The sequence below is a fragment of the Schistocerca serialis genome, chromosome 3 (genome assembly GCF_023864345.2).
Source record: "Schistocerca serialis cubense isolate TAMUIC-IGC-003099 chromosome 3, iqSchSeri2.2, whole genome shotgun sequence".
NCBI classification, from domain to species: Eukaryota; Metazoa; Arthropoda; class Insecta; order Orthoptera; family Acrididae; genus Schistocerca; species Schistocerca serialis.
This window is the reverse complement of record NC_064640.1, coordinates 88,402,307-88,428,773: the sequence shown is the minus strand read 5'-3', so window position 1 is coordinate 88,428,773 and position 26,467 is coordinate 88,402,307. Positions and strand designations below refer to the sequence as shown.

At 43.2% G+C, this 26,467-nt stretch overlaps 1 protein-coding gene across 1 annotated transcript in view; it reads left to right on the top strand.

Moving 5' to 3' along the window:
• Positions 1–26,467, top strand: part of LOC126471531 (retrotransposon-like protein 1) — a 304,834-nt gene that overhangs the window by 121,623 nt on the left and 156,744 nt on the right. The window contains exon 2 of the mRNA XM_050099759.1: positions 4,469–4,605. Within this exon, the coding sequence (XP_049955716.1) occupies positions 4,469–4,605 (137 nt within the window). The remainder of the gene's footprint in view (positions 1–4,468; positions 4,606–26,467) is intronic.

Here is a 26,467-nt window from a genome sequence, read left to right as displayed (position 1 = left end):
CTCTTTCTTTATTCGAATAAGAAGCGAATTTTCTACAGATAAAGAAAATCAATAGGCACTACTGAGTACAAAAGCGTGCTACGCTTCTAATATTGTAAATCACCCCGCAGTTAGATAAAACTGTAGTGCTCGTGAAGCAATGGAAACGTAATAATTACATTAAGGCTTCATGAGCGGGTACCGAGCGAGGTGGCGCAGTGGTTAGACACTGGACTCGCATTCGGAAGGACGATGGTTCAATCCCGCGTCCGGCCATCCTGATTTAGGTTTTCCGTGATTTCCCTAAATCACTCCAGGCAAATGCCGGGATGGTTCCTCTGAAAGGGCACGGCCGACTTCCCTCCCCATCCTTCCCTAATCCGATGAGACCGATGACCACGCTGTCTGGTCTCCTTCCCCAAAACAACCAACCATGAGCGGGTAGTGTGTCGGACAACATCTACGAAGTGTGCTTGCCGATCTATCAACGGCCCACACCGCACGGTAGCTCGGTACTGTGACATTATGAACTCTCTCTTTCTGAAGCTCTTCCTGCCAAAAAATATCTGGTAATGACATGAATTACTACAAGCTCAGGCTACGATAAAGGTGAAATGAATAAAAATGTTAGTTCATTTCGTTTAGTTTCCACTCCTACAGACGACGTCAGTCCGCACACCAACTGTTGAACTTGAGGTCTCTCCAAGCAGGTGCTCCGAGAATGCCGGGAGAACAGTAGAACGGGACGCACTGCGGTTTATTTTAGCTAGGCACACGATGAAACCGTGAGCGACTCGGCCTATCTCCCTGGAAGTGGTGAAGTTACTGCAGCTTGACAACAAAGTAACTACTCCACGCTCCTTAGAGTGGGGACCAAGACTCTTCTGATATACAGTTCTGTTACGACACGCTAAGCATTGTGTAACTTACACCAATGCATTCGGCGTATTACGAGTGTCACTTGTTGGACAATTGCTCTGTAACAGTTGAAAGCGCCCTAATATTTGTTGAATAGGTGTCTGTCTTCTTTGTAAACTGCAACACTGGTTCCCACTTCCTACAGATACACGAATGATGTTTTGTTATTTGAACAATGCCTGAAATTCACTGATTGCAGTCTCCTACCCCTGCCTCTCCTAACCGTATTCTACTCAAACATACTGAAATTCTGGTGAAAATATTCTATTACATACATGTTCTAGTAAACGTCGTTAATATAGTAATATTTCTGATACTAAAAATGCGCATCTTGGACTGCAGTGGTCATAGTACATAATTTAGTTTTCGGTACTTCATATTGCAGAAAAATTCTTCCAGCACATCACAGCTAAATTAATAAAGATTTCCAACCGATTGTCAACGTCCTAATGAAATCCTCATTACTCTGTAAACACTCACGTCAGTGTAATTCATCTTTTCACGGTTTTAATCACGATATGTGCTAACTGCTCGTAATTTTCTCGCCTAATTTTCTCGCCTAATTGTCTCGCCCTGAGGCTGAGTGTTGAGCACTCAGTTCGGTACTCGTGGTATAAAACTTATATATATTCGTGTCACATTTATACACTTAAATAGGCAATATGCAATAAACGATGTATCTGTTTGATCCAACGATGCTAAAATAGAAGAAGACTAACGCTGCGGCAAACGTTAGCTTGCGAGCACGGCGCCACAGGCAGCAGCCAGTCAGCGGAATGTCAACAGACAAGTCGTGTTATTGATAAAATAAGTGCAAGAGAAAAGTCATCATTAAAAACACAGCTATGATCAATTGAGAGCACCTAATTGTTATTAAAACTGTTAAAGTACAGTAACGATAAAGTGGAGTGAGATTAGGTTAAAAATGTCCTCTACTGGGCTATGAGGTAACGTTATAGTATTGTGAATACCGTAGTTATTAGGCAACATTGGCATGACAAATTATTGTATGAAACTTATATTTAACTTAAGACCATCCGAGAGATCAGTCTGTCTTCATTGCTTATCTTGTTGCCTTTAATGTAAAATTATCGCCAGAGTTGGTAGTAGTGTTGTGCTTCATCCGTTTCACTTTCTCATTCCATCCTTATCTGGGAGAAATTCCATTATGCCTTTTTCTGGGATTTAATAACTACGCACAAGCTACGAGAAAGAAAGCATTCTAATAGACATGGAGAAAAGATGTCGTCCGTACTCTCCCTATGTTCATGTCGTTCTACTGTTGTATCTGACCTGCGGTTATTTCCAACTCCCGATCACTACAATTAAAGCTGCATCATCTCTTGTTTTGGTCTATTTCTGCCACTGTTTATAACTTTATTTCCGGTTGTCTTATGTTTTTCTCTACTGGTTTTAGTAAAGGAACTCTGCGAGCAGGCCCAGGCGACCATGCGATGTTGACTGGCATCCTCGTAATCGTGTACTGTACGACGTCAAGGTGTTGAACGGAGGGGTATGGAGTCAACACATCGCTTTCCTAGCCATTATCAGCTTTCCAGACCTCCAAGTCTTCATTTCCCATTCAAGTAGCTAATCACTCGGTCCCAGGAGGGTGAGTTCATCCTGTTCCAGCCTCCCACTATGGAAGAAATTGATGCCAGTGCCAGGAACTGAATTCTCATATCTTTCATATTTAATTTATACATCCCTTAACTAATTTCTTTGGCAGAAGACTTCACTTCCCCTACATCATATAGTGCTCTTTCCTTCCTCTATCCTGTTTAGGAGCTGGGGCGTTGTTTCTTTGAAGGGATATGTGTACTCTGCTCTCACCGCTCTATAGTTCATGTGGTATATCTTGTATGTTGCTTATTCCAGCGAGGAGGAAAATAGCATAACGCTCTCGAATCGTCGCCTTAACTGCACATTCTAGCGATAGTAACAACAACATTGTCTGCAACTGAACAACACACCGTACTCCTGATCACCCAACTATGTGCCCATACTTGCGTAGCAGAATAAACTGAGGTGACAAAAGTCATGCGATAGCGATGTGCACATATACTCTTGGCGGTAGTATAGCGTACACGAGATATAAAAGGACAGTGCATTGGAGGAGCTATCATTTGTACTAAAATGGTTCAAATGGCTCTGAGCACTATGGGACTCAACTGCTAAGGTCATTAGTCCCCTAGAACTTAGAACTAGTTAAACCTAACTAACCTAAGGACGTCACAAACATCCATGCCCGAGGCAGGATTCGAACCTGCGACCGTAGCGGTCTTGCGGTTCCAGACTGCAGCGCCTTTAACCGCACGGCCACTTCGGCCGGCCATTTGTACTCAGGTGATTCATGTGAAAAGGGTCCGACGTGATTATGACCACACGACGAGAATTGACAGACTTTGAAAGCGGAATGGAAGTTAGAGCTAGAAGCATGAGACATGCCATTTCGGAAATCGCTAGGGAATTTAATATTCTGAGATTCACAGTGTCAAGAGTGTGCCGAGAATACTAAATTTCAGGCATTACCCTTCACCACGGACAACGCTGTGGTCGATGGCCTTCACTTAACGACCGAGTACAGCAGCGTTTGTGTAGAGTTATCAGCGCTAACAGACAAGCAACACCGCGTGAAATAACCACATGGATCACTGCTGGACGTACGACGAACGTAACGGTTAGGACAATGCGGCAAAATTTGGCATTAATGGGCTATGGCAGCAGATGACCGACGCAAATGCCTTTGCTAACAACACGACATCGCCTGCAGCACCTCTCCTGGGCTCGTGACCACGTCGGTTGGACCCTAGATGACTGAGAAACAGTGGCCAGGTCAGAGGAGACCCGATTTCAGTTGTTAAGAGTTGATAATAGGATTTGAGTGTGGTGCAGTCCCCACGAAGCCATGGACCCAAGTTGGTGGCTCCATAATAGTGTGGGCTGTGTTTACACCTAATGAACTGGGTCCTCCGGTCCAACTGAACATATCATTGACTACAAATGGATATTTTCGGCTACTTAGAGACCATTTACAGCCATTCATGGACTTCATGTTCCCAAACAACATTGGAATTTTTATTGCTGGCAGTGTGACATGTCACTGGGACACAGTTGTTCGCTATTGGTTTGAAGAACATTCTGGAGAATTCGAGCGAATGATTAGGCCATCCAAATCGCTGGACACGAATTCCACCAAACATTTATGGGACATAATCGCGAGGTCAGTTCGTGCACAAAACCCTTCACCGTTAACACTTTCGCAATTATGGATGGCTACAGACACAGCCCGGCTCAGTATTTCCGCAGGGGCTTTCCAGCGGCTTGTTGAGTCCATGTCACATCGAGATGCTACACTGCGCCAGGGAAAAGAAGGTCGAACACGATATTAGGAGGTACTTCATGACTTTTGCCACCTCAGTGTCTTTCTTCGAGACCGTGTTTTTATTACGACTGGCTCTTCTGTGAGTCAAGTTCTTCCGATTCTCCTTGCTTGTGTAGAAAGTCGTTTAGGTTAGTTCCTAAAAAACAAACGCTTACAATTGCAAGTAACAACGGCTGTTTTCACCAGGGCAGAACGATATCAAGAAGCTGAGGCGCGAGAACGAACAGCTGCGGCGGGAGATCTGGGGCCTGCGCGACGAGTACGACCGCCTGGAGCAGCTGCTGGCCAAGCTGCAGCACCACCAGCAGAACTCCGGCTCTGAGGTCAGTCCCACTGTCCACACATATAGGCATAATAGGGTTTCGGCCCTGCAGATAACGAATCTGATATCAAAGTTGAAAAATTCAAAATGGCACAACCAATATGGCGGACAAAATCGGAAATAAACATGATTATTTTGTAGAAAAATTGGTTCTTGGGACATCAAACCATGGTAATTACCAATTTGTTATACAAACTGTAAAAGTCAAATAAGTAGTCCAATATGACCAATAAAATAGCAAACCGCTGTGTTAGGCCAATTTCCGTACCATTAATATTGTCCTCTTCATAATACAGTGTGAAAAATAACAGCCACACATTCATTTCCCACAAGTCTATCTGCAGATTCTGCATTTTAAATCCTTTTACTTATTTTTTCCCTGAATGGGCTTGAGGATGGAAAGCCTTTTACAACCTAGGAAATGTCCAATTTTCCTGAAGCTGGGAAACTCATTGGACTGTTTGTGATAGCTCAGCTGGACTTAACTTCGGCGAGGATCCCCAATCATCCTGCTTTTTAACGTATCGAATAGATCTTCAGATTCTTTCTGGTATCGAGCTCATGACATCTTTTCCGTTTTCTCAACAACAGAAAAGGATACCTTACTATTCAAACAGCTTTCGAACTTCTGTTAAAGTAATTGGCTCCACACACTGCCACCTGATATGTGGCTTTCAGCTTGCTGAAATAATTTGTCTCGTACAGTCAAGCGCTGTAGTGGAACGTCCATTTGTTTCGGTCACGGTCTGTTGCTAACAATCACGTGAAATTTGCTTTACAGGTGACTTCCCAGTAACACGGAAATTTCTTTCTTTGCAACACCGACTGAGATACCGGATGAACTGAAAATTGATATTGACGTGTGGTAGTTACTTCTTATTCTTTTTTTACTGTTTGTACGTAACAGATCTGTAGAAAATACGTTCATGTTGAGACAGTTATGCTCTGAAAGTTGATTAATAACGTATTTGTAGAAATCTGTACTGAATACAATACTTTTTAAAAATGTTTCAAAAATGCTCAAACGACTAAATACTGCAGCTGCTATTCCAAATGTGACTTTTTACTAGAATAATGTACAAGTGGTTCATAAGGAAAATAATACGTACTTAATCGGCCAAACTGAAATACAATGGAATGTCGAAGACTGTTTCTATGAGCGGGAATTTATAGTGCTAATTTTATTAAGGCCGGAATATGAGCTCACTACCAATTTTATTTTTCTCATTTTCGGCCACTGTGCGCCATAGACACACTCGTGAGATACGACTGAGTGGCTTTCGCCCGCCCAAGTATAGAACTTGGACCGTATGTTGCTAGGCAGCGGAAATCACGGCCACACACTTTCACCTTCGACGTCTCCACAGTGCAACGTTCGTTGCTGCTCGTTGCGTGTGGATCCGTGCAGTAGTTGTACACTACTTGCCATTACAATTGCTACACCAAGAAAAAATGCAGACGATAAACGGGTATTCATTGGACAAATATATTATACTAGAACTGACATGTGATTACATTTTCACGCAATTTGGGTGCATAGATCCTGAGAAATCAGTACCCAAAACAACCACCTCTGGCCGTAAGAACGGCCTTGATACGCCTGGGCATTGAGTCAAACAGAGATTCGATGGCGCGTACACGTACAGCTGCCATGCAGCTTCAACACGATACCACAGTTCATCAAGAGTAGTGACTGGCGTATTGTGACGAGCCAGTGGCTCGGCCACCATTGACCAGACGTTTTCAGTTGGTGAGAGATCTGGAGAATGTGCTGGCCAGGGCAGCAGTCGAACATTTCCTGTATCCAGAAATGCCCGTACAGTAAATCCAACATGCGGTCGTGCATTATGCTGCTGAAATGTAGGGTTTCGCAGGGATCGAATTAAGGGTGGACGCACGGGTCGTAACACATCTGAAACGTAACTCCCACTGTTCAAAGTGCCGTCAATGCGAACAAGAGGTGACCGAGACGTGTAACCAATGGCACCCCACGCCAGTATGGCGATGACGAATACACGCTTCCAATGTGCGTTCACCGCGATGTCGCCAAACACGGATGCGACCATCATGATGCTGTAAACAGAACCTGGATTCATCCGAAAATATGACGTTTTGCCATTCGTGCACCCAGTTTCGTCGTTGAGTACACCATCGCAGGCGCTCCTGTCTGTGGTGCATTGTCAAGGGTAACCGCAGCCATGGTCTCCGAGCTGATAGTCCATGCTGCTGCAAACGTCGTCGAACTGTTCGTACAGATGGTTGTTGTCTTGCAAACATCCCCATCTGTTGACTCAGGGATCGAGACGTGGCTGCACGATCCGTTACAGCCATGCGGATAAGATGCCTGTCATCTCGACTGCTAGTGATATGAGGGAGGCCCTTGGGATGCAGCACGGCGTTCCATATTACCCTCCTGAACCCACCAATTCCATATTCTGCTAACAGTCATTGGATATCGACCAACGCGAGCAGCAATGTCGCTATACGATAAACCACAATCGCGATAGGCTACAATCCGATCTTTATCAAAGTCGGAAACGTGATGGTACGCATTTCTCCTCCTTACACGAGGCACCAAAACAAGGTTTGACCAGGCAAAGCAGGTCAACTGCTGTTTGTGTATGAGAAATCGGTTGGAAACTTTCCTCATGTCAGCACTTTATAGGTGTCGCCACCGGCGCCAACCTTGTGTGAATGCTCTGAAAAGATAATCATTTGCATATCACAGTATCTTTTTCCTGTCGGTTAAATTTCTCGTCTGTAGCACGTCATCTTCGTGGTGTAGCAATTTTAATGGCCAGTAGTGTATTAGACAGAGGGGTTATAAGAAATCGCATGAAACCAACGGAAGGAATTACTCCTGAATTCCAAAGTGCAACCAGCAGTCGATCTAAGCACAATGATTATACTTAGGAAGTTTAAAAAAAAAAAGAGATTAATGCTCGAGCAGCTTCTCATAAGCCACACATTTCTTCAGTCAGTTTCAAGCAAATCTAGAGGTGGTGTAAAGAGCGCCACCACTGGACAACGGTGACTGGAAACGAGTGATCTAGAGTGATGAATCACGCTACAGCCTGTGGAAATCAGATGGGAGAATTACGGTTTTGTGAATGCCTGGAGAATGTTGGCTGTTATCATGTGTAGTGCTAACAGTGAAGTAAGGCGGAGTTAGCTGAGATATTTATTGACGTCCTGTCACATTGGTCGCCACTGAGATATTACCTCAGAGTAATCACGTCGCAATCACTTTATAATGATACTAGGGAACAGCAGCGTACGTAATCTTCTGGCCGATCGCATTTTATGTAGCTCGTTTGCACAACTCAGTTCCGCTACCTTCTTTCCAGAGGTCACTCCTAACCACAGAATTTCAGGGTGGGGCAAATAAAAGTGGCCCGGAGAACAGAGTTCCAGTGTACAAAGAATTACAGCAGAGGAAAGGAAATACAGAACTAACCTGACTATAGCAGGTGTTGAAAGTGACCATCACCCATCTCTTGGCACTTTTGGGCCCTGGTCACCAAGTCGCTGAAAACGGATCGAAGCTGGTCTGCTGGAACTGCTGGGGTCTCAGCCGAAATGTTCTGCTGCAGTTCCTGAAAACTACGAGGGCTGTTCGATACACCTTAGACTTGAGGGCTCCCCACGCAAAGTGATCGCACACGGACAGATCGGGTGATATGGGTGGCCAGCTAGGGCCTCGACCAGACTGGCCTCTGCTATCAACTCTGTCAGGCGTGAAGACTGTGTATATGTGCCTAATAGTTCGGCCGACTGTATGGGCAGTTGCTCCATCCTATTGGAAGCGACAGTAGGCCTTCTCCTCCGCTAATGCAGCCAGAAATGGTTTCAAAATATTGGCGATGTAACGCATCGAAGGCAGCGTCTAATGGTAGAAGCTGGGACCAATAATGCGGCGTGCAGTCACTGCACAACAAACCCAACCTTCTGATGGTGCAACGATGTTTCATGGAAGTTATACGGATTCTCGGCTACCCAGAACCTGTGATTCTGTAAGTTGATCAGGTGAAACCACACTCACAAAACTGGTGGCGCTGAGTAGCAACTGCTGGTTTTAATGCATGAACAACAGACACTCGGTAGGGATGCATGTGCAGGTCGAGGTGGACTATTCTTTCGCATGACCAACGCGATATGCCGCTCGCTTGTGACAGGCGTCCCGTTGATTTGGTAGGACTCTAAAGCTATTTCTGGTGAATTGGAGCCACATTTTCTGGTGTGTGCGCACGTTTCGGGATGTTTTTTGACTGGTTCAAAACTGATCCTGTCAGACGCCATTTTCGGACTAAGCATTGCATTGGCACTTTTTGTTGGCACTTCGACACCATTAAACTTCTCAGCAAACAACTGACCACACCGTTTCCACGACTTTGTTTTCACGTAACTTTCCACAACGGTCACCCACGTCTCCACTGTGAGTACCATCGTCCACTTCGCACCGCACCGCTCCACTCACACCGATACAGCCCGCACAATGCTTTGACCGGTGTTGATCACGTGGCGGGAGTGCAGTTGGTGTATGCATCACAGGGAGTGGCTGCATACATACATTCACGTCCAATAGTATCCACTCATCCGGGGCAATTTTATTTCCTACAGCCTATATTCGAAGATTAGTAGGATTATTATTTAGACAGGTACATTCCGCTATAGAGGTCGAATTGTGGGCACAGAACGGTATTCGTTCTTCAGAAATTACCTTCCAAGTATAATTACCTGAGTTGCATCAGACATTCTCTCTATCACTTTATTTCGGTTACTATGGCGACCAACGATTGCTGTTAAACACCAAGATCAGCGTGTGCAATTATCTATGGCTGGAGTATTAAAAATTCTCAAGTATGGAAAATTAATATGCGTAAATCTTGATCACTTTAGGTAATTCTTGAATAATAGATAAACCGATTACTTTTCAATGATATATTCTATGCTCGCCGAAATTTTCAGTTCAAATGGTTCAAATGGCTCTGAGCACTATGGTCATCAGTCCCCTAGGACTTAGAACTACCTAAACCTAACTAACCTAAGGACATCACACAACACTCAGTCATCACGAGGCAGAGAAAATCCCTGACTCCGCCGGGAATGAACCTGGGAACACGGGCGCGGGAAGCGAGAATGCTACCGCACGATCACGAGCTGCGGACGAAATTTTCAGTAATCACAGTTCATAACCATCTTTCATGATTTCGCTAAGTAAGAGATTAAGTTGTAGCTTCCTACAGCGTTGTAATGGATTTTAAATTTTCACTCAGAAAATATCAGCCCTTTTCATGACCTCCAGTCACATTTCAGTATAAATGAATTAGACTAAACGTTTTCCAAAAATAATGAATTAAACAATCTCTCTTATCTTCTTTTACAAAAGCGCAGTCTGTTTTATTTCTTAACTCTACACTGAGACTACTGCCACGTAAGTAATTTCACACACACATCAGCGAGCGTGGCTGTCGTAGAACTGAACTTACATATTTTATTTTTCGTTTTGAAACATGTTTATACTGTTTAAATAACATATCCCATAGCGCCTCAGGGAATCTTCCTACATTTTCTTGCGTACGGTGGCTTCGTCTCTGAAGTTTACGTCCGGTGACGTCAACATTCCGGGCAAGATCGAAGATCCCTCCGGCTGCCGTTGAGCAACTGCGCCTCTCTTGAAACATAAGAAACGCACAAATACGCACATTTGTAGTTCAAAAAAATTAACACAATTAGTATAAATATTTTCTTTCTTACATAATACTTAAAATTAGTACACTCAGGTGGACACTTACCTTATGTCGTCGCTGCGATAACTCATTGTGTAGAACACCATGTTTTAACTCCTTAATAAAATTATTAACGTGATTAGAATTTCCATTCCGTCTTGGACAATGATCTCTTTGTGTAAAATATCATTTAACCGTCTACGCCTACATCACATTAAAATGTTTTGACTACCTCTAATTTACAGTTTCATCATGTGGAAGCTTCATCTTTTCAGCTGTAGATCAATAGTGTCTAACCATTTCTTTTTATCGGACTTGTTGCTAACATTCCTAATCTCATATTCTCTGAATAACGGTAGTTTCATACGCTAAAAACGAATGTATATATTACGACGCGACGAAGATTTGTCGCTTTTTTTTATTCTTAAATTAAATGAAAGATAATTTTATCCCATGTTGTTTCATTGCATCTAAGCTAAACAGGTTGCTCTGATCCGTCTTTTTTTTTCAAAATGGTTCAAATGGCTCTGAGCGCTATTGGACTTAACAGCTGATGTCATCAGTCCCCTAGAACTTAGAACTACTTAAACCTAAATAAACTAAGGACATCACACACATCCATGCCCGAGGCAGGATTCGAACCTGCGACCGTAGGGTCGCGTGGTTCCAGACTGAAGCGCCTAGAACCGCTCGGCCACACCGGCCGGCTGTTAGAGTAATTACTTTGTTGTGCTGGTTTTATGAAGTACGTATGTGTATGACTCAGTAAAATTACATTAAACTTCATATTATCATTTCTGTGAAGTAATATTGGGACTTGGATCTATATTCATTCCAGGCTCAACATTCACCTGGCATAAACTAGTATATTTCCTAAACACATCTTGGTCTTTTGCTTACTCTACCTTATGTAGTTATACAGTTCGGTCAATGGGCTTACTTTTCTTTTGTAATCCCTTCCTTAATACAGTTTGCAAAACCGTATCTTACATTATTAATTGATAATGAAATACTATATATAGTTTGTTTCGCAATTCTACCACTATTAGGATGTAAGGCTTTTGAGCTATTCGAAAAGTATTTTTGTTGCATTTCTGCTGCCTCATTAAAGCTGTTACGTGTATACTGTTAACTTACACCACAAGCTAGTTGCTCCTCATAACATTTACAGTCAAACAATTTGGTTTCTCGGAAATCGTTGCAAGATGCCTACGGTTTTAGGGGTTAAATTATATGTTTCTATTTTTCACATTCCCATTAGCTTTTTACTTGGTTAGTGGAGTGGGCCATTGAAAATTCTTGATGTGGGCGGGATAACTATATTAATAATTTGGTTAGTAAGCCTCGATATCGTCTTCTCCTTAATGACTACTAATGCTTGCTTCTTTCTGTTTTAACTAATAGCACGTAGGGTCTCTCATTATTCTTGGTGGACTTATCTACCTATGTTACAAGTTCATAGTAAATTAATTTACCACATTTAATTGATCCAGGGTCAATTATTCGACCACTGTTCACACACTTCCTGTCTTAACCTCCTTGCTTCAGCAAGATAGTACTCAAGCGAACCGCTTATCTGCGGCATTCCCACAACTAATATCCATATCAGACCACAGTGACAAACTTTTTCTCCACTTAGCCACTAAAATACATACACTCGTTACCGGAAGGGCCAGATTTTAATTAATCTCTGGATATCTGTAACATAGCGTAATGCTCTTTGGCCATACTATTTGCAAATGAACTAGGTACAACGAGTTACTTTGCTTAAACTGTAGTTCCACCCCTATGCGCTGCAGTCTGGAACCGCAAGACCGCTACGGTCGCAGGTTCGAATCCTGCCTCGGGCATGGATGTTTGTGATGTCCTTAGGTTAGTTAGGTTTAACTAGTTCTAAGTTCTAGGGGACTAATGACCTCAGCAGTTGAGTCCCATAGTACTCAGAGCCATTTGAACCATTTGAACCACCCCTAGGTTGGGGATCGTACACACAGATAATTCGAATTATCATTAATGAGGGTATTGTCTCCCAGCGAAACTATAAATTATTCCGGCATCTGCATTATCGTCTACTCTTCCTGACGTTACTTTCTTACATTCCTCCCTTGCAGAAGTGGCATTAGCTAAGATTTATCACAAACTGGCTGACTCGTCCACTTCCTTTACCTCTATGGCCGGCACTGGTAACTTTTTCTTACGTTTTATAAAAACCCGGAAACCTTTTACCTGTTCTCTTTTTCTTCTGATCTGAGATTCTAGATACCACTTCACGTCTCCTTTTCTTTTAGGTTTGTGAAACCCACGATACTTAAATACATTCTTTTACCTTTTCTTACCATATTACCATTAGAACTTTAATAGACACTGGAAATATCCTCCTGTTTACACTCAGACCAATACGTTTTTCTAAATAATCTACAAAATTCTTTCCATATAGTAAACTTCTATTTGTGACGCATTTCCCATTTCTCAGCCCCTCTAAGTGTTACATAACAGACTGAATCTTTCTCTCATCATTCTAAGAGCTGAAAAATGTACCCTTAAGTTCCTTTAAAAATACTTTTGGGTGTATTGCATCATCATGATTAAATGTTTCCATATCTTTTGGTATTTTAGTGTTATCTCTAAAACGTTTATTCTTTCCACAAACTTTTATCCATTTTATCTGACACAAGGTAACAAGACATATCAAGATTTACGTGCTTCCCTGCTATTTCACTATTACTAATAGTTAAGCTGTCTTTCTTTTCCTTAAGACCTGTGTCCATCTTACCATTACCTGTAGCTAAACGATTATTCATTTCTTGCATATTTCCTGTATCTCATTTCCAGCAGCTAAGCGATTATTCATTTCCCGCAATTTATGACTCACCAAACGATTAACTGCTGATGATAACATAACACATAACCCTGCTAGCTAAGTTTTATAAGGTCTGTTGATATAGTTTGCCCTCAATAGCAAATTAAACATTGACACCAGAGTACGTACACAATGTAAGGAATATTAATCAACGTTCCAGCTATGAATCTGACTCGCCGCATCTATTTATGGTCAACGTTGGGGAGGGTCGTTGCGAGGGCGTCTGTTAGTACTGTTTCTAAGCGGCGATGTGCGTCGACTGCCTTGCTGTACTGCGTCAGCTGCGAGTTTCTCTGCGTCACGATGCGAGTAGTTCTGCGTCAGCGGTAAGTTGCTACGGCACGATCCCGTAGCGTGGGCGACAGGTCGATGTTGCAGAACGGTCGACCCGCCGACCCAGAAACTCCACCAATGCAAAGCAAATCGCTTTCTGCCCCCTTAAAAGGGAGTAGTTCTGCGTCAGCGGTAAGTTGCTACGGCACCATCCCGTAGCGTGGGCGACAGGTCGATGTTGCAGAACGCTCAACCCGCCGACCCAGAAACTCCACCAATGCAAAGCAAATCGCTTTCTGCCCCCTTAAAAGGACTCTTCTTGAGCTACCGTTAACTGCTTTCTCTTCGTCTCTTACTAGCCTCACTTTTCTTTCGGGTGTCTTCTTTCTTCAGGATGTGTCTTCCTATTTCGTATGTCTTGGTTTTCGCCAAAGACTTTCTCTTATATCTTTCTGATGCCCACAATTTCCATCAGTTCCAGGGTCATCACTGAGATAATGTGGACGTCCTGTCACATATTATCTCAAAGCGGTTACGTCGCAATCACTTTATAGAAATAGTAGGGAACGATAGCTTACGTAATCTTCTGGCCAAGCGTATCTTATGTACCTCGTTTGTACAACTAAATTCCGCTACCTTATTTTCAGAGATCACGCCTAACCACACATATACTCACTTTATTTCGGTTGCTCTGCCGACCAACGGTTACTGTTTACAGCGAGTGGAATTATCTCTGACTGGCGTATTAAAAATTCTCAAGCATGGAAGATTAACATGCACAAATCTTGATTACTTTATATATTTCTTGAATATTAAATAAAACGATTACTTTTCAGTGATATGTCCTATGCTCACCAAAGTTTTCAGTATTCACAATTCATTACCATCTTTCGTGATTTCGCTAAGTCATATTGGTTTTAAATTTTCATTCCGAAGATATCACCCCCCTATTCATGAGCTTTAATCACATTTCAGTATAAATGAATTAGATTCAGCATTCTCGAAAATTAATTAATTCTACAAACTCTTTTATCTTCCGTTAACAGGTTCTGTTTTCTTTCACAGCACTATATACAGACCACTGCTACCTAAGTAGTTTTACACGCATGTATCGGCAAACGTGGCTGTCATAGTACTTAACTTACAACATTTTATTTTTCGTTTTCAAATTCATTTACCCTATTTAAAGAACATAGGCCATAGCCTCTAAAGGAAGCTTCCGGCATCTCCTCGCGCGCGGTGGTCGGGCCTCTGAAGTTCGCGTCAGATGACGTGAGCATTCCAGGCAAGCTTGAAGATCCTCCGGCTGCCACTTAGCTAGTGCGACCCATAGGAGCCATAAGAAACAAATAAATAAACACTTTTCAGCTCTTAAAAAAATTGACATAATTCGTATAAACACTGTCTTTGTTACGTAACACTTAATAAATTCAGAGGGACATTTAACATATGTCGTTGCTGCTATAAGTGATACAGCAAAACGCCCTGTATCATTGCATGGTTTTACGGGATTTGAATGTTTTTCTTGGTTAGGGTGTGATCTCCCTATTGTGCTTTAGAAAACGCTAAGTGTGTAAGGATATGAACACATTTTATATTGCGTACAGTAGAGGAAAATTTCGTAGACTATGACTGTTTCTATCAGCATGAGAATGCACTCTGTCATAATGTAGAATCTGTGAGGCAAAGGTTTGGGGACAGTAACATCCCTGAAATGGACAGCCCTTCCCACAATCCAGACCTGAACCCAATGAAAGACCTTTGAGATGAATTAAAGAGTAGACTTTGCTTCGTAGCCCAGCATCCAACATCAGTATCTTCTCTTGTTTCGCCAACCGGGGTGGCCGAGAGGTTCTAGGCGCTTCAGTCGGAAACCGCGCGACCGCTACGGTCGCAGGTTCGAATCCTGCCTCGGGCATGGATGTGTGTGATGTCCCTAGGTTAGTTAGGTTTAAGTATTTCTAAGTTCTAGGGGACTGATGACCTCAGAAGTAAAGTCTCATAGTGCTCAGAGCCATTTGAACCATTTTCTCTCGTTTCGGTTCTTGAGGAAGAAGTGGCTGCCATTCATCCACAGAGATATACACACCTCACTAAAAGTGCTCCCAGCAGGGCTAAAGCCGCCATAAAGGCGAAGGGTGGACAAACCCCATACTAGTGTCCACTAATAGGTGTCTGGATACTTTTGATCAGATTGTGTATATAATAGGAAACCATTCTATCCGCAATACTGGCCAGAAATGGGGTAAAATCTACTGACATCAGCAACTTCGGCGATGGGCACTTTTTATTGCACAACGCCTCAGAACGAGCTACTTGGAACAGACGAAATTGGTCGGCTGTTCGCGTTCCACTGCCGTAGCGATGCATAGAAAGTAGTTGAAAGATGCTGGAACTACAAGCAGGAGACTAGCTGTTGAACGACCACACTTCAGTACAGTACGTGGAGGTCGAAGGCTTGCCCGCTCTCTGAAGCAGGATAGGCGGCGATCTGTGGCAGATCCGACAAGTGCTGGTGCATGCACCGTTCACCGCACGTTGTTGAACATGGGGCTCCGCACCATACCACCCCTACCTCTTCACATATTGAATCAACGACATCGTCAATTACGACCGCAGTGGGCACGGGATCATCGAGGTTGGACTGCCGGCCTGCTTGGCCGAGCGGTTCTAGGCGCTTCAGTCTGGAACCGCGCGACCGTTACGGTCGCAGGTTCGAATCCTGTCTTGGAAATGGATGTGTGTGATGTTCAAAAAATGGCTCTGAGCACTATGGGACTTAACAGCTGCGGTCATCAGTCCCCTAGAACTTAAAACTACTTAAACCTAACTAACCTAAGGACATCACACACATCCATGCCCGAGGCAGGATTCGAACCTGCAACCGTAGCAGTCGCGCGGTTCCGGACTGAGCGCCTAGAACCGCGAGACCACCGCGGCCGGCGTGTGTGATGTCCTTAGGTTAGTTAGGTTTAAGTAGTTCTAAGTTCTACGGGACTGATGGCCTCAGATGTTAGGTCCCATAGTGCTCAGAGCCATTTGAACCATTTGAGGTTGGACTGTGGATCAATGGTAACCTGTTGCCTCGTCAGGTGAATCGGAACATTCACCACGCCAAGGACGTAGGTCGACTGGGACAGTATTATGCTATGGTCGTCATTCATTTGGACTTCTATGGGATCTGTGGTAGTAATCGAAGGTACCATGACAGCTGTGGACTACATGAACATTTCTTTAGAACACTTGCATCACTTCTAGGCCGATGTCTTGCCCGACGGCGACGGCATCTATTAGCAGGATAACTGTCCCTGTCAAAAGGCCAGCATCGTTCTACAGTGATTTGAAGAGCATGATAGTGTACTTGTTTGATGTCTTATCCACCAGATTTACCTGATCTGAACACGATGGGAAACATCTGGGACCCTAGAGGGCACCTGACCAGCATTCATATACCACCGTCCCGTAATTTACTGTGCACAGATATTTGGTACCATGTACTTCAGGAAAACTACCATGGACTTGTCGAAACCATGCCAAGCAACATCGCAGCTGTATTGCGGTCCAAGGGTAGCCCACCACGTTACTAAGCAAGTGGTCGTAATGTTTTGGTTGCTGCTGGTAAAATACATATGAAAACAAGAAAATCAATTTTTAGTAAGGAAATACAATATAAAAAATCACAAAAAATTGAAAATGAAAATACGAAGCTTCTGTAATGGTGTGTTGTTTGTGATTCTCCCCGATTGTCATTCTGCGTTCAATCCGTTTAGAATTACAAGATACGTGAGGTACTTAGAGAACAACTTGAGATTTGGAGGAACTTTTATTTATAAAGGCTTATTAAGTAACAAAAATCGAAAGCGATCGCTACAAGAAGAGTGTGGAATAGCATTTATGAGTACACACAGAATATCAAAGTAAGAATGGTGGAAACAATCAAAAAAAGAAGGTTGTAAGGAAGCAAGTTTGAATTTGACTGACAGTCGGGTTCTCGATTGTTAGAGACGTATATCTATCACAAATGGTTCAAATGGCTCTGAGCACTATGGGACTTAACATCTGTGGTCATCAGTCCCCTAGAACTTAGAACTAATTAAACCTAACTAACCTAAGGACATCACACACATCCATGCCCGAGGCAGGATTCGAACCTGCGACCGTAGCGGCCACGCGGTTCCAGACTGAAGCGCCTTTAACCGCACGGCCACACCGTCCGGCTATCTATCACAGACGCACGATAATTGATGGACAATTTGTTCCTGACTTCTTTGAAGGGCACGTTCTGGCATTCATCTTAACTGAATCAAATGTTTTTAATCATGCACCGTGTCTTTAATAACGACAACCGTTAGTAATTTGATGACATATTACTTAAATTTTATCTACGTGACGCATATCGGTGCATAAATAACACAGTCTGACATTCATCACGATACAAAAATTAAGAGAAACATATATTGGTTATTTAAAAAAGTAATATTATCGTGACGTGTAGCTAGAAACGCATGGGACATCATTTTGGTTAGACAGGAAGGAATAACATGTTTTTGATACTAAGATGTGGAAGTGGGACTTCGTTACAATGCCAGTAAGTCGCTTATTCCCATACCACCGTCCTCTACCTTTCACAGAGGGTAAAACTCAGAGTACACAACAGGACGCTTCGGATTGGATATTTATATGCAGCAAATCCGTGAAATTAACTATTTATACAAGATATAGTAGCTGTCGGGTAATACTGTTTACCTCCAGTCAAAATTTAGTCTCTTGAAATTAGATAAATAAGGAAGTTGTTAATTGAAAACACGATGTTTACTGTTAAAATATATCACCCCCTCACAGAATTTTAATTATTCATGTTATAAAAATTACCTCTGACACAGGAGTGCAGTGGCAATTCCACAGTTTTAATCTTATAAAGTTTCAAAACATACTTCGTGCTATTCGTTTCCTTGATTTTCTAATGTTTCATCATGGCGCAATATTAAAGAGGTGATCTTACTAACAACAAAATATTTCTATGATATTGTGTATATTCAGGGAGGAATAAAATTCTGAAGCAGTGTCCAAATTCCCTGAAGGCCTTGAGGATACCATGGTTAATAGACCTCAAGACTTGAAATATGCACATAAATTATAATTAATATTTGCCACATGCGGATGAAAACAATGGAATCATATTTTATTGTATCGTATGTTAATCGGGGCCCTAGAAACGACCCTTCCCCGCCGCAGCCGCAGTGGTCCACAACCCCACCACGACTACCGCAGTCCACTTCACCCTTTCGCCGCCCCACACCTAACCACTCTCTCAGTATTATTGTGCGGTTCGGCCCCTTGTGGACCCTCCAAGGGAACGTCTCACACCAGACGAGTGTAACCCATATGTTCTCGTGGTAGAGTAATGGTGCTGTACGCGTACGTGGAGAACTTGTTTGCGCAGCAATCGCCGACATAGTGAAGCTGAGGCAGAATAAGGGCAACCAGCCCGCATTCGCCGAGGCAGATGGAAAACCGCCTAGAAACCATCCATAGACTGGCCGGCTCACCGGAGCTCGAGACAAGTCCGCCGGACGGATTCGTGCCAGGGACCAGGCGCTCCTTCCCAATCCGGAAAAAAAATGTTCAAATGTGTGTGAAATCTTGTGGGACTTGACTGCTAAGGTCATCAGTCCCTAAGCTTACAAAAAAAATGGTTCAAATGGCTCTGAGCACTATGGGACTCAACTGCTGAGGTCATTAGTCCCCTAGAACTTAGAACTAGTTAAACCTAACTAACCTAAGGACATCACAAACATCCATGCCCGAGGCAGGATTCGAACCTGCGACCGCAGCGGTCTTGCGGTTCCAGACTGCAGCGCCTTTAACCGCACGGCCACTTCGGCCGGCTAAGCTTACACACTACTTAACCTAAATTATCCTAAGGACAAACACACACCCATGCCCGAGGGAGGACTCGAACCTCCGCGCCGGCCTCAGTGGCCATGCGGTTCTCGGCGCTACAGTCTGGAACCGCGAGACCGCTACAGTCGCAGGTTCGAATCCTGCCTCGGGCATGGATGTGTGTGATGTCCTTAGGTTAGTTAGGTTTAAGTAGTTCTAAGTTCTAGGGGACTGACGACCAAAGAAGTTAAGTCCCATAGTGCTCAGAGCCATTCGAACCTCCGCCGGGACCACCAATCCGGAAATGGAATCATATTACATTCGTTGTAATTATATTTTCGAAGATCCAAAAGTTCCTTTGTGAAAATTTGTATGAATGCCACAAGTGCACTTTGTTATTTTGGACGATGCAGGTAGGTGCAGACACAGAAGCTTTCCGACCTCCAATTCCTGAAAAACTTTTGGTACGATTCTTGGCTGAAACTATGTAACCAAAATACTCTTTTACGCAATTTCGGACGAGGAACTAGGTGAGGTTGAAGGGAGGCCGCATAATTGTGAACTTGTTCCGAAACACACGAAGACCGACATATAACCAGTACTGAACATAAACAAATGTAGAGGTTTGTGTGTAAATAGTCGAAGATACTGATGTTTGAACTGTGTCATCACAAATCAATCACTACAAACAGTAAAACAACAAATATCTAGAATTGCCTAGCCAAGGTGGTTTAAGGTGAAATATTTGTATATATTTCCTTATAGTGAGACCCAGTGGAACAGCTTTAAGCAAGTTTAGTTCATTCACGAAGGCAATCGCTTAAAAAACTAACATCAGATCAGATTTTGAGTATTTGTGCCAGTCTGGGACCATTCACAAATTTTACTAACGGGAAAGGTGGCGAACATTCAGGGGAAAGTAGATGGACGCGTCATAGACTTCTTCCGTGAGCTTGAGAGCGTGGCAGAAATATTCAACAAACTCAAGTTACAGATAGATTCACTATTTCATGAAAGGACTTATTCTTAAAACTTTGAGAAGGGACGTGAGTCACCTCAGTCGCCCTCGGAAGGAGGGCTTGGATTACCGGCTCGGCCAAAGCTCTAATCTGACGGAAGTTTCACAGCTGAGTGCGGTCTCCTGCAAAATGAAAGACTGATTCCGAAAAGTAAACTTATAATTTTTCAGTATTTCATGCGAGGAGTGTAATAAGAGCATGAAGTTGTCATGCTGCTCCTGGAACGTCTGGGGTGTTTCGTAAAAGAACTTAGCCTTAACTTAGTCAGTCAAAACTCGGGAGAGAACCAATATTTGTCAAACGAAAGTACAAGAAATGATGCATCACTGCCAACAAACAATTGGGAGCTAACCACTCAAGCAGGCAGAGAATAAGTTTATTCAGCTCAGTATAATAGTAGAAGTGTATGATCCTGAGGACCTGCATCAGGACAGACACAAGAGAAGGAAGACAGCCTCTAAAAAGCGAAACATTAACTTGAAGGTAATAAGATAGAAAGAATGTTGGCAAGGTGAGGAGCCTGATGGAACGACATTTTATTGCAATGTCTTGTGTTAGTGGGATTAAAACACAAGTTGACGAATGAAAATGACGCTAAGTACGGGGTTAAGCTGGCTGGACATTGATGAAAGTGACAGACGCTCTCTTCCTGTCGAATACAAGACTTCAGAGACAGACGTCGACTAGACAGTTTGTTCTAGAAACTTGTAATAGATGAACACTTTTCGAAATTTATGAAATGGAATTGAGGGCCGTCAAGCAACTTCAGTTTTGACTTGTAGCATGTTCGCTAGAGACCGTAGCCGGCGCTGCAACGCTCGTCGTGCTCTGACTGGGCAAAGTGTGTTGGTAATATCGTCAATAGTTACTTCATCTACACCTTTACTACGTTAGCCATCTTACGGTGTGTGGCGGAGGATACTTTCTATACCACTGTCGCATCCTCCCTTTCCTGTTCAGTTGCGAATGGTTGTTCGTAATCCTCTGTGTGAGCTCGAATATCTCTAGGTATACGTAGAAGAAAACAACATATTGTTTAACTCTTCTAGGAACGCACGCTCTCGGAATTTTAACCGTAAGTTGCACCCTGTCGCAGGAAGTCTCTCTTTCAGCGTCTGCCACTGAAGATGGCTGAGCGCCTTGTAAGCGAACGTATTTAATTCCCACTCACCTTGAGCTGTTCAGACGACGTTCGCTTCTTCCCTCGTAGTGCTGCACTGTAACGATGCTGGATCGTCCCTGCAATGTTCAAATAAGTAAAGAGGGTAATGCGGGGGATGTGCTTCACTACCGAGTGACGTCGCACGAGTCTGGTAGTACTTTGATTATTATTAATATTTGTGCACTTTACAAGGTTCCACTGCTTGAGGTCACATAATACACATCTATTCAATGCAATCCACCACAACGACGTTCATGGCAATGTAGTTAATTCATTTCTGATGTGCCACGGCGCGGGAGAAGCGCGAGAACATCAAATCGTATTTCTCGCGTTTTGACTCGATTCAGTCATTTCGCGAACTACTGCTGCCTTCGCGTGATGCGCACGAACGATTGCACATCGATGATTGTACTTTTGTCACAGTGTTTACAACATTTCTGTGACCCAAGATTACAGCAATTACGTCGCGTTAGACAGCCAACCACACACTACGCATCACTTACCGCCAACCGTTAGCAAGACGCTTTAAACAAATGCGAAGCCGATAGCGCAACCGCACTGACGTTAGCACCGATGCTACTGGATATACGCTTACATTCCACAACGAAATAAGTTTTTCCAAATTCAAAGCGAATTTAGAAAACAGGAGACCTCTCGGGGTGGGCTGGTAAGAGAAGGGTGGGAGGTAGCGGTATATCTAAGACAAAAAGAAACAATTATCAAGTTAGAAAAGTAATAAGAACGGAAAATAATTTCTAAGAATGTCGTTTGGTGTACTATTCCACCATTAGGTGACAGTAATCGGTCAGCCATTCACTAAAAAATTGTAAAATTTCTGCCGGCCGCTGTGGCCGAGAGGTTCTAGGCACTTCAGTCCGGAACCGCGCTGCTGCTACGGTCACAGGTTCGGATCCTGCCTAGGGCATGGATGTGTGTGATGTCTTTAGGTTAGTTAAGTTTAAGTAGTTCTAAGTCTAGGGGACTGACGACCTGAGATGTTAAGTACCATAGCGCTTAGAGCCATTTGAACCATCTTTTTTTTTTTTTTTTTTAAATTGCTGTTGAAATGTTATGGAATGTAATACGTGAAAGAAAAAACAAGAACAGGAATTCCAGTCTGTAACGAAATGATTGAAACCAATAAAATTTATGTTGCATGACAGCGCTACCGCACACAGTCAATTTACCAAAACCACGACACACATGAATCATTCAATATATCAAAAATACATTGATTGCGTAAATAAAACTAATTCACAACGCTACCACACGCAGTCTTAGTGATCACTGAAATAGGAACAGCACCATGAGCCTATCATTCATCAATTATTGGCACACGCAAACTTTCACTGGTGCATGAGTGCTTGCTGAAGAGAGAAGAAACAAAAAAACTTAACCCCGACTCACTAATTACTGCTGGAGGAGGTGGGGTTCACTGACCCAAATTGCAGTCTGCACGGCCAGCTGTTCCAAGTGGCAGGTGTGTCGGCCGCTGCCGCAGAGAAAAAGCGAGCGCGCAGCTTCGTATTACACCCGTAGGTTTCCGCAGGGCGTGAAACACAGTTAGCGCCCCTTTACAATTTGACTTACACTCAGCCTAACACACAAATTTTTGAGGTTAACAGTTGTGGTTTTTAAGATACTTGAAATTTAACGTAATAAATCCATAGTTTAGCCAAAATTACGTGACACTGGATTATGCTCAAATCTTCATACTGAAGTTAAAAGGCAACAATATGAGAATATGACACACACAGAATCGTATTAGTAAACATACTATAACATAATACATGACTTAACAGTTTATACAGCACAAGAAATATCATTATTACTTTACGATACACTTCATCCTCCTAACATTAATTCCAGCACAACACACATTGCTAACTGACCGAGTAGACTTATATATAAGCCTCCTTACATCACTCATCTTTACGATAGGCTTTAATATTTTCAACAGGATGCTTTTCTTCATTATTTCCCATAGTTTACAATTTCAAGATCGGCTCAATGCCAAGGACACCCGATTCCAGTGATTTTGTGTGGACCCTTATACGGTCACAACGCCCATATAGTACTAGGGACAGAAAGTTGGCTGAAACCAGATGTAAATAGTAATGAAATCCTAAACCCAGATTGGAATGTATACCGCAGAGACAGGCTGGACAGTGAAGGGGGAGGCGTGTTTATAGCGATAAGAAGTGCAATAGTATCGAAGGAAATTGACGGAGATCCGAAATGTGAAATGATTTGGGTGAAGGTCACGGTTAAAGCAGGCTCAGACTTGGTGATTGGATGTCTCTATAGGCCCCCTGGCTCAGCAGCTGTTGTGGCTGAGCACCTGAAGGATAATTTGGAAAATATTTCGAGTAGATTTCCCCACCATGTTATAGTTCTGGGTGGAGATTTCAATTTGCCGGATATAGACTGGGAGACTCAGACGTTCATAACGGGTGGCAGGGACAAAGAATCCAGTGAAATTTTTTTAAGTGCTTTATCTGAAAACTACCTTGAGCAGTTAAACAGAGAACCGACTCGTGGCGATAACATATTAGACCATCTGGTGACAAACAGATCCGAACTATTTGAAAAAGTTAACGCAGAACAGGGAATCAGCGATCATAAAGCGGTTACGGCATCGATGATTTCAGCCGTAAATAGGAATATTAAAAAGGGTAGGAAGATTTTTCTGTTTAGAAAAAGTGACAAAAAGCAGATTTCAGCGTACCTGTTGGCTCAACACAAAAGTTTTGTCTCAAGTACAGATAGTGTTCAGGATCTACATCTACATCTACATCTATACTCCGCGAGCCACCTTACGGTGTGTGGCGGAGGGTACTTATTGTACCACTATCTGATCCCCCCTTCCCTGTTCCATTCGCGAATTGTGCGTGGGAAGAACGACTGCTTGTAGGTCTCCGTATTTGCTCTAATTTCTCGGATCTTTTCGTTGTGATCATTACGCGAGATATATGTGGGCGGTAGTAATATGTTGCCCATCTCTTCCCGGAATGTGCTCTCTCGTAATTTCGATAATAAACCTCTCCGTATTGCGTAACGCCTTTCTTGAAGTGTCCGCCACTGGAGCTTGTTCAGCATCTCCGTAACGCTCTCGCGCTGACTAAATGTCCCCATGACGAATCGCGCTGCTTTTCGCTGGATCATGTCTATCTCTTCTATTAATCCAACCTTGTAAGGGTCCCATACTGATGAGCAATACTCAAGAATCGGACGAACAAGCGTTTTGTAAGCTACTTCTTTCGTCGATGAGTCACATTTTCTTAGAATTCTTCCTATGAATCTCAACCTGGCGCCTGCTTTTCCCACTATTTGTTTTATGTGATCATTCCACTTCAGATCGCTCCGGATAGTAACTCCTAAGTATTTTACGGTCGTTACCGCTTCCAATGATTTACCACCTATGGCATAATCGTACTGGAATGGATTTCTGCCCCCATGTATGCGCATTATATTACATTTATCTACGTTTAGGGAAAGCTGCCAGCTGTCGCACCATGCATTAATCCTCTGCAGGTCCTCCTGGAGTACGTACGAGTCTTCTGATGTTGCTACTTTCTTGTAGACAACCGTGTCATCTGCAAATAGCCTCACGGAGCTACCGATGTTGTCAACTAAGTCATTTATGTATATTGTAAACAATAAAGGTCCTATCACGCTTCCCCTGCGGTACTCCCGAAATTACCTCTACATCTGCAGATTTTGAACCGTTAAGAATGACATGTTGTGTTCTTTCTTCTAGGAAATCCTGAATCCAATCACAAACCTGGTCCGATATTCCGTAAGCTCGTATTTTTTTCACTAAACGTAAGTGCGGAACCGTATCAAATGCCTTCCTGAAGTCCGGGAATACGGCATCAATCTGCTCGCCAGTGTCTACGGCACTGTGAATTTCTTGGGCAAATAGGGCGAGCTGAGTTTCACATGATCTCTGTTCAGTGGACAAAGTTCAAAACCGTCGTACATAATGCGTTAGATGAGCATGTGCCAAGCAAGATCGTAAGAGATGGAAAAGAGCCACCGTGGTACAACAACCGAATTAGAAAACTGCTGCGGAAGCAAAGGGAACTTCACAGCAAACATAAACATAGCCAAAGCCTTGCAGACAAACAAAAATTACGCGAAGCGAAATGTAGTGTGAGGAGGGCTATGCGAGAGGCGTTCAATGAATTCGAAAGTAAAGTTCTATGTACTGACTTGGCAGAAAATCCTAAGAAATTTTGGTCTTATGTCAAAGCGGTAGGTGGATCAAAACAAAATGTCCAGACACTCTGTGACCAAAATGGTACTGAAACAGAGGATGACAGACTAAAGGCCGAAATACTAAACGTCTTTCTCCAAAGTTGTTTCACAGAGGAAGATTGCACTGTAGTTCCTTCTCTAGATTGTCGCACAGATGACGAAATGGTAGATATCGAAATAGACGACAGAGGGATAGAGAAACAATTAAAATCGCTCAAAAGAGGAAAGGCCTCTGGAGCTGATGGGATACCAGTACAATTTTACACAGAGTAGGCGAAGGAACTTGCCCCCCTTCTTGCAGCGGTGTACCGTAGGTCTCTAGAAGAGCGTAGCGTTCCAAAGGATTGGAAAAGGGCACAGGTCATCCCCGTTTTCAAGAAGGCACGTCGAGCAGATGTGCAGAACTATAGACCTATATCTCTAACGTCCATCAGTTGTAGAATTTTGGGACACGTATTGTGTTCGAGTATAATGACTTTTCTGGAGACTAGAAATCTACTCTGTAGGAATCAGCATGGGTTTCGAAAAAGACGGTCATGTGAAACCCAGCTCGCGCTATTCGTCCACGAGACTCAGAGGGCCATAGATTCGGGTTCACAGGTAGATGCCGTGTTTCTTGACTTCCGCAAGGCGTTCGATACAGTTCCCCACAGTCGTTTAATGAACATAGTAAGAGC